We start from the raw sequence: 9502 nt of genomic DNA, 5'->3' as shown, positions 1-9502 counted from the left end.
CTCTAGAGCTGACATGAGGCGCTTTTGAAATTCCTCGGGGGCGCTTGATATGCCAAATGGGAGGCGGAGCCATCGGTATCTCCCATAGGACGTGTGCATTGTCGTCATCAGTGACGATTCTTCATCAAGGGGTACGTGTAGAAAACCTTCTCTGACATCAACTAGTGAGAAACAGTTGGCATGGCAGAGTTTATGGAGTTGTTCAGACAGTGTTGGCATTTGATACACTGGTCTGAGAATACCTTTATTGACTGTTTGACTGGGGTCAATGCAGATTCTTGTCTTCTTTGGTGTCTCTTTAATGACTTCATTGGAGCACCACGAGGTGGGTTCCTCTACTTTCTTTATGATACCAGCTGCAGTATATCTGTCAAGGGCTTCCTTTTCTTTGATGCGTTTCGCCACAGGGAAGGCCTTCGAAGTTTTCAGGATACTGTTTGAGTATGTCTTCCTTTGTGAGTTTCCCGGGTGGGGCCAGGCGTCTTTTGGAAGGGATCATTATAGGTTTAGAAGGTGAGGGCGTTGCTGGGTCACCGTATGGGCTGGCACTGTTGGTTTGGTCAGGGTGGTGGCCTTTTACTCCATTGAGTGTACTGTTGGTTTGAGCTGTTGGGGTGCCTGGGTCTGGATTGGTTTGTGATGAGCTGGCTGGGTAGGCAGGGGCTCTCTTGCCTGACGAGTCTTTTACTGCTGATGTGAGTGAAAATATTTCGTGTGCCCTGATGGTGATGAGCCCCAGTGCCTCGCAGTCGGAGCCAGAGAGAAGGGCTGGTTTGTTCATCATGACATCTCTAGGAAGTATCTGGAATGTGAGCGATTCGTATCTTTCGTTTCTTTCGCACAGAAGGTCAATCTGCCCAAGTGGTTTCAGCGGCTGGGAGTCGCCATAGGGGTGTAGTAGGTAGGGTGACTTTCTAAGCTTCATGTTTGGCATGAGCGTGAGAAGGGTATCTTCAGACAAGGTATATATTGCAGGTGGCGGCGGTGTCTATCTGGAATGTCACTGGGGTGAATTTGTTCCCAGTTGCAGACATGGGCAGTGTAACAAAGTACTTTTTCTTTGCGTGGTTTGTGTGGATGCTGTGTATTTGCCGTGTTTCCAGGGAGTAGCACTGTTCTTCGTAGTCATCAGTGTAGTATTCCACAGGGTGGTGATCATTTGCCGTCTGCAGCAGATGTATGTTTTGTTCAGGGGGGTTTTGGTTGAGACCGGCCGCGAGGTGCTCTGTGGCCTCGACCCCTGCCCTGAGCTTGCCATTGAGTAGTTCTCCGTGGTTGTTCTTGTTGAGAGGGACCTGTCTCGAGACAGACTCTGGAGAAGTGGTCGTTAATGCCACACTTAGTGCAGGTTTTACCATTTGCAGGGCATGTTTTCCAAGGGTGGGGTCCACGTCGGTCTCCGCACCAAAAGCAGGTTCCAGGCTCCCGCTTTAGTTTCATTTGTTTGTGGCTTATCCAATTTACTTGTTCCTCAATTCCTTTTGTGGCGTCTGTAATGAGTTTGTTGGCTTTTTGGGCTGACTCGAGGGCCTTGGCGACGACGTCTTGCATGTTCTTAGGCATTCCATCCGACTTTAAATGCGTTTTTAGTAACTCAGCTCTCATTGTGCCATCGTGCAAGCCAAAAACGAATTTGTCGCGGCACATTTCGTCTGTCAGTGTATTGTACGAGCACAGGCTGCCCGCCTGTCTGACCTTAACTTCCCATTCTTGAACAGATTCGTGTGGGCTTTGTTGAGTGTTCCAGAATTTAAATCTGTCTGCCAGTAGGGAGCTTCCGATAGATCCAGTGTAATGAAGTCGTAATTTGTCCATCCAGATCCATGGTTTTTTCTGATCATCAGCTGTTATCTGGGGTTCGATTGTGTAACGGATCACCTGCAAAGCTTCGTCCGGCATTGACGATCGGAGCGCTGATATTTCCAGTAATGGTTTCTTGTAGTAATTTGCTCTCTCTGTCTCGGGATTTTTCGCCAAGTTTCTGTAGTCGGCTTGGATACAGTAGTCGTGGAATCTGAGTTCGAAGTTCTTGAAATTTTCTGACATATTCCCCCCGAGTTTCAATTCGGGTCGCTTGAGGTTCGCCATCGCTGTTTGACGAGTCGGCTGTGGTCGTTGAATTCGCTAAATGTACGTTTACTCTCCGTGAATGCTTCTCTTGTCGATTTATCGGATCGATCCCACTTCTGACACCATGTCGGGCGGTACAGACGACTCAAAAAATATCGAGAGCTCAATGAACAGTCTTTATTCCTGAGCTTGACCACGAGGACTTCGTGTTACAACAACAACATGATCTGGGGAGCCCGGATGCAGTTTCCCTCAGGGAGGGCCTAGGTACAAGTGACAGGCCAACACTTCCATGGGAAGTTAAACTTAGGCACGTTTATGTGCTACATGTGCTGTTCAATGTTAGTTGTAATCATTCCCTGAAGAAGTCTCAGATAGAGACGAAATGCCTCTTACAACTAAAAGAAGTCTTCCTTTGTGCTGTTCACCAGTCTTCGTTAAAAAATAGCACAGTTACCATTGATCGCCATGCACTGAACTCTTGTTACTTTAGGCACCTTAATAAATATCAAAAAGTAAAATCCACGAAAACAGTGTTCAGCAGATTCACATGAGGCAATAATGAAGCACTGGTACCAGTACAGTTGTTTTCTTAATGTAGGTTGACATTCTGGTGAACAATGCTGGTAGGTCACAGAAAGCCTTGGTGGAAAAAACATCATTAGAGGTGGATAGAGCACTTTTGGATTTAAATGTTGTTGGTCCCATCTCTTTGACCAAAGCAGTCCCCCCACATATGATTGAACGTCATGAGGGGCAGATTGTGGTGGTGAGCAGTATTGCTGGAAAAACTGGTAATTTTAATTCATTTGTTGGAATGAATAAATTTAATGAGTTTTGGGTTTTATAAAATATTCATTAACTGCAGGGGTTAATAATTTATTGTTAAACTTGTTTTATAAATTTAAACTGAAAAGTCTTGAAATGAGTGGCTGATGACATGACTCCTGACTGACTGACTGACTGACTGACCGACCGACCGACCGACTGACTGACTGACTGACTCACTGACTGACTCACTGACTCACTGACTCACTGACTCACTGACTCACTGACTCACTGACTCACTGACTCACTGACTCACTGACTGACTGACTGACTGACTCACTGACTCACTCACCCACTCACTCAGTCACTCACTCACTCACTCACTCACTCACTCACTCAATAGGCCCTTTGCACAATACGATCACAAGGTATAAGATCTGCCATGCTGGATAGCAAACTGCACACTGAGAAATCCAAAACAAAAAAATTTTGTGCCTGAGTGAGTTAATAGCTTCTGTGTGTAAGAAGTCCCAGTGCAAAATTTGCCATCCAGCGTGACAGATCTTATATCATATGGTTGTTTTGTACAAAGGGGCTATTCGACTGACTGACTGACTGCTTGACTGACTGACTGACTGACTGACTGAATTATGATGGTACATCAAAATGTGGAAGTAGAATTCATGTAGTTTTTTGTCAAAACGTCCTTTGAATTGTCAGCTTCCATACATGTACTTTAAGGTCATTCCTCACATTTGCATCCCGCATCCTTACTGCGCATAATTTATGGCGTCATTAGCGCACGCTCGTGCACGCGCATATTGAAAACATGATGGATTTACCTTGATGTTGATCTCTGTCAGTTGAAAAATGGCTTTAGCTCACCTACGAGCACGGGCACCCCAATTTTTTTTCCAGTAATTGTAATCAACTAATCATAAGCTTTGCATGAGAAAAGACTGATCTAATTTCTATTGCTGAAAATTGAATAAATAAGAAAAATAGCAGATACACTGTGGCCTTTTCTATTTTGCAGTCGGTAACCACGTCAAGAAATTTGGTTTAAATTTTTAATCAAGGATTTAGCTTTCTGTCTGAATCAAACTTAAAATGTTTAGTTCTGTCCGACACAATGTATTGACTGTGGTTTAATGTGTATTCTTATGAGTCTGGGCTCACAAAGATTTTACAATTACTGGGAATGCATTTTTATAATAAGTATTAAATAATGCCAAAATGGGGCATTTTCAATGCCTCACTGCTCCTTGATGAGCATGGGCACCCCCTTTTTTATTTCAAAATTGAAGTTGTCATATGACAAATATTCAGTGGACAAAGTTTGAACGAAAATCTATTGTCACTTTTATTTCAGAGGAATTACCTTAACAGTAAGTAGCTTGACAGGTCGAAGCTCTTGAGATTATTGATGACGCAATTTTAATGTTAATTCTGAAGGTTAAAATAGGTATGCAGGATCAGCATCATTAAAGCAATGACCGATCCTGTAGAGCATGAAATTGTGATTTAATGATTTGCAGTTAAAGGGGTTACCCCAAACTTGCAACTTGATTTTCAAGAAGATTTTGTGAGTAGATCTGTGTTAACACTGATAGCTATGTATAAATTAAATTATTCTTCGTAGAATTACCTTTTGCAGCAACTTATGGTGCGAGTAAACATGCATTGCAGGTATGTAATTGGTATCGTGAAGTTCTGCAACCATTGTAAGCTACATGTAGGAATTACTAGCACTTCTCAACACATGGCTAAATCACACTTTTTTTTCTTAATTTTTTTTTTCTGGGGGAAGACTGTCTATTTCTTGTTTTGTCTTCTGTCCAGTTTTTAACTCTTCCTGTCTTCTTTCTTTTCGTCCTCCCTTCGATTCCTGTTAACTTTTTCTACATCCGCTGGCCAATATATAAAGCAATTGCACTCTCTTGCGACCAAGTTGAAAAGATTTATTCACCAAGTGATTTGCCTCTGTGGCAATGTCTCTTATTCGTGGATCGTTTCTGCACGGTCTACGTGCGTATGTTTTTTGGCTTGAAGTTCTCACTGTGAAACCAATTCAGTGCTGTTCAATGGAAGTAGTACCCTGTATGATTGACCTGAATGTAACACCAGGATACAAGTCGCATTTAAGCTTGGGGAAGACTTCAAGGTTCATCCTCCTCAATTCGATTGTACGGGAAAGTTATCATTGTTTTTCCTTTGCAATCCTATCTGACATTAGTGGTAACTTAGGGCTTGACAAAGGCTAGCATATTTTGAGTTCGAAATCGATCAATGTGCTGGACAAATTCTCGAATGATTAAAGCTCTAGATGATTTTTTCATCGGAAAGCAAAGGCTGTGTTTTGGTGAAAGTTTTTTTATAATGCTTTTTAAGCTTCGGAAAGCAAACTCTGTGTTTTGGTAAACGTTTTATATATATATATATATATATATCTATCTATCTATCTATCTATCTATCTATCTATCTATCTATCTATCTATCTATCTATCTATCTATCTATCTATCTATCTATCTATCTATCTATCTATCTATCTATCTATCTATCTATCTATCTATCTATCTATCTATCTATCTATATATATATATATCTATATATATATATATATATATATATATATATACACATATCCATTAATAAGGAAAAAAAGTGAAAAAAGATAATTTTGTGTCCTGGAGGATTTGATCTCCGGGTGGCCTCTCGCGTTTCAGGCTACCATCTACTCAACTTTGCCACATCCGCATTGAAGGAAAATTGGTGAAACATATTCATTATATTGGTTTCTACGGAAACACCGGGTTGTTAGAACAGCAGGCTCACGTGAAAAGAGTTGCGAGAAAGTCGTACCAATGGATGGCTGTTTCCAGCTTATCCTTCAAGTAAAATGTGGCTGAGCTCGTTCGAGTGGAAGTGAATTGTGGTTTTTCTGGAAATGTTTCTCATTCGTACATTTGTGGATGTTTAGATGTTTGACGGTGGCATCATTTGTCACAAACTCAATGGAGCTGGAGTAGCGGGAGAATGTACAGCTAATCTATCTTTGAACAACTTCGTTTGGACATATGCTATGAATGGACTTGCGTTATTTAATTAATACAAAAACTCCATTCTCAGCCTTTCATAAATCATTATCCAAATTTGATTTTGTCTTATATGTCCAAGGAAACAAGAGTATTTGAATTGAACCTCATAAGGTTCAACAATAGTTTGAATGGCACATAATCAGGTTGTGTCTCAAGAAAGGCTTAATTACCCACCTGACAGACTAGACTTAAGAGAGGGGCGAAAATCAAGCTTGCTAATAAGTCTCAAGTCAAATGGAAAATTTTGAAACATGTATGAATTCTTTCAGAATTTATATGCTTGCTTGATCCCACAGGAAACAGTTAGTTCTGTTTCCCCTCAAACCTCTGGCTAGTGCTCTCTAATGGCTCTGTCTTGAGAACAACGCTAAACCTTGGCCAGAAAATGCATAGTACTTACTGCCATTATCATTTTGGTAGGGCTACTTTGATACTGCACGGCTGGAGCTGGCTGAGCACAACATTCATGTACAGACTGTTCTGCCAGGACCAGTCAAGTCAAGCATCTCTCTTCATGCTTTCACTGAAAACATTGATGAGGTAAGAAAACAGATAATGTTTCTTAATTGATATCTATGCAACTTGCAATCAATTGTGTATTTTAGTACCAATTGGCATAGAAAATACAGCCAAACAGAATACAGGAAAGCCATTAAATATGCTCAATGGTATCAGACAACCAGCTACCCCATCATGTGCTGCATTGATTGTGTTGGCCGCTGTATTTTCTATGACATGGTATAAAATGGTTATGCAGTACTTTCTTGTGGTGTACAATTGTGGAATATGCCACTTGTTACTTGTGTTTTCTTGGTATTACACTCTTGCCTATAGGCTTCTGTGTATAGAGAGAAAATAAAAGTGCCTCCTGGGATATTATGGTATGCCATTCTGAAGCATTGCCTACCTTGTAACCTTTTGGTCAGCCTAAAAAGCACACAGATTAGCCGAAATGCCACTAACTCGACAGTGTTTAGCTCTCAATAGTTGTAAGGGTTCATACCAGTTTGTTATACTGACTCGATTTTTAGAGAAACAATGCCAGTAGCAGGGTTTTCTTCCTAATTGACTTGTCATGGATGTCAGCTACATTAGACATCTTAGACTTTGATCGGTCAATTGAAATGGGAACAGAGACATCTAGACATGAGTATTACAGTGCTGTCTTGTGTCTGCAGGGCAGAAAGCGACTTTGCGTGTTTACAATGAAGAGCTATCAACAACTGACAATCAGTAATGTAACTGCGACAGTTCGCATATTTGTGAAAAAATTTCCAGTAACTCAAGGCTTTTGTCCTTGCAGAAGCTTACAGATCCACCAGGTGCATCTGACTCCGTTCAAATAATGTCGACTGAGCGCTGTGCAGAGTTAATGGTAGTAAGCATCGCAAACAACTTGGATGAAGTTTGGATTTCAAGGGAACCAGCCCTACTAATGACCTACTTAAACCAGTACTTCCCAAACCTCTATAGATGGTATGTGCTGTACAATGTCACAAGTCAGTTTATGTGATGATATTAAGTTAAACTTAATGGGCCGAATATTTAAACGAAGTCTCAACCGGTAAACCGGGTTATTTAAACGGCACTTATCTTAAACCCCACTTAAACGGAGTCTAAACACAGCCTTGCAAACAATAGTAACTTAGACCTGGTCTTGAGTAGGTTTAGACATAGCCTAACGTTTTATTAGTGAAGGTTTTTGTCATGGATGGAAGGTTGAGATATAAACGCCTACAGCAATGGGCTAATACTCGACGTGTTCAAAGAATCCGACACTTGCGGGATAGGCTTAATCCTTTAGAAGAATATGATGACGCCAATTTTTGTTACCATCGGGATTTCCAGCGTTGAAACTTTTTCCCATGATGACTGTTTCCTTTTTAAGCTGACATTGTCATATCCTTTGTTTTCTATATCGGGATATAGCTTCCCGAGCTCGGCAAGTAGAAGTTTTTCTTCTTGGCTAAAATTTGCATTTCGAGATTTTGACGCCAATTTTTCATCTGGCCTCTTCAAAATTCTGAACACGCGGTTTTTGGAAAACAATAGAAATGTTCGTTAAACCACGCTTAAACTTGGTCTCCGCGGAATGCGGCTCGACTGCATTTAAATAATGCGATTTAGACCACGCCTAGCCGTGGTCTTTGGAGGCCTTGTCTAAACCTCGATTTAGTCAAAAACCAGGTCTAACCCAAACTTCGTTTAAACATTCGGCTCAATGTTGTTATGATCAAGCCTTTTTGAAACCACAAAAATAGTCACTCTTTGTTAGTACGTGCAATTTGACCCCCCAAAAAAGATTCCATTCACAAGTTACACATAAATTAAGGCACGGCCATCGAATGTTTCCATCTCTGAAGAAATTTGCAGACCTCATTCCTCGTCGATCACCATGACCACCATATGCAGCCCTAAACGATATCTTGATGGGTAAAAACATATTTAGGTGTTTTGTTCTGAACATTATTATTAAATGGCGTAAATGATGTTAGAGGATATTACATGGCCACTTGGAGATGCAAAATTTCTCTCCGAGTGTTGAAAAATATTTCATGTGCGAATGCAGTGAATGAGTGAAGTATTTTCGACATTTGAAGAGTAATTTCGCATCTCCAAGCGGCCATGTAATGTTCAATTTATTATTTTAACACCAACGAATTACTAATTGAAACCATTTCATTTTCGCTGCGGAAGGCACGATTTGTTACGTAATCATAGTGTGTGTGAAGGTAACATGTTACTTTAACGAGTGAAGATATCGTTTCCACACGAAAGCTTACTTGGTATTTCAATTTGACAAGTGTGCATATAATCAAAATCTACAATTTTCACCCCTAAACGAGATGGGGGTATCCCCACCCCTTTAACAGCGGAATGTCACCCCCCTCCCCCGGCTCAGACTACCGTACCTTGATTTGAATGTTGTGGCATTGTCACCTATCTCCAGGTTTTCTAAGATGTTCTTTATGGAACTCATAAAAAGTCTTTACATGGACAAGAAATCTTCATCAGAAAGCAACAAGTCAAAGAGTTAGGAAAATGGAATGTAGAACAGTCGGGAAAATGATGTAACATTGTACTTCCCCCTTTCCCTTCTGTACATCAAATATGTACAATTTTAGAGACCTTCCACCGATCATGTACTTTTTGATATGCAACATACAAAGGCCAGTTTTTCAAAGCGTGGATTACGCTATTCATGGGATAAATCGCCCTCCAGTAGATAAGTGTTGACGAAACAAACTACACTATGCACTGCATGGTGATTTATCCGCTGGGTAGATTTTTCGGCGCTTTGAAGAACTGGGGTCAGCAGATTAGCTACCGTAAGCTTTATAAGAAAGTAGCTAAGTCAGAAGCGCAAGTGCGCGTTTTTTAAGAGGTGGTCTTGTAGACGCGTTGTTTGATTGTTGACTTACATCATTTTTCAATCAATTAGTCAGTCAGTCAGTCAGTCAGTCAGTCAGTCAATCAATCAATCAGTCTATCCATCCATCCATCCACCCACCCACCCACCCATCCATCCACCCATCCATCCATCCATCCATCTATCCATCAATAT

General features: G+C 41.0%; 1 protein-coding gene and 1 pseudogene across 1 annotated transcript; one reads left to right on the top strand and one right to left on the bottom strand.

Annotated features, from left to right (window-relative positions):
* Positions 1–953: 953 nt before the first annotated feature.
* On the bottom strand, positions 954–2174 carry LOC149117695 (uncharacterized; annotated as a pseudogene).
* A 223-nt stretch (positions 2175–2397) lies between these two features.
* LOC149117694 (dehydrogenase/reductase SDR family member 7-like) lies at positions 2398–9376 on the top strand. Its single transcript, XM_089275605.1, has 6 exons — positions 2398–2418; positions 2672–2864; positions 4481–4527; positions 6358–6477; positions 7241–7413; positions 8888–9376. The coding sequence occupies exons 1-6, from the start codon at positions 2398–2400 to the stop codon at positions 8973–8975; spliced, it is 642 nt and encodes a 213-aa protein (XP_089131731.1). The 3' UTR covers positions 8976–9376.
* Positions 9377–9502: the final 126 nt, after the last annotated feature.

The sequence above is a fragment of the Orbicella faveolata genome, unplaced genomic scaffold (assembly GCF_042242905.1).
Source record: "Orbicella faveolata isolate gen_17 unplaced genomic scaffold, um_ofav_v1 contig_1, whole genome shotgun sequence".
NCBI classification, from domain to species: Eukaryota; Metazoa; Cnidaria; class Anthozoa; order Scleractinia; family Merulinidae; genus Orbicella; species Orbicella faveolata.
The sequence above is the reverse complement of the archived record's forward strand: the minus strand, read 5'-3'. Positions and strand labels throughout refer to the sequence as shown.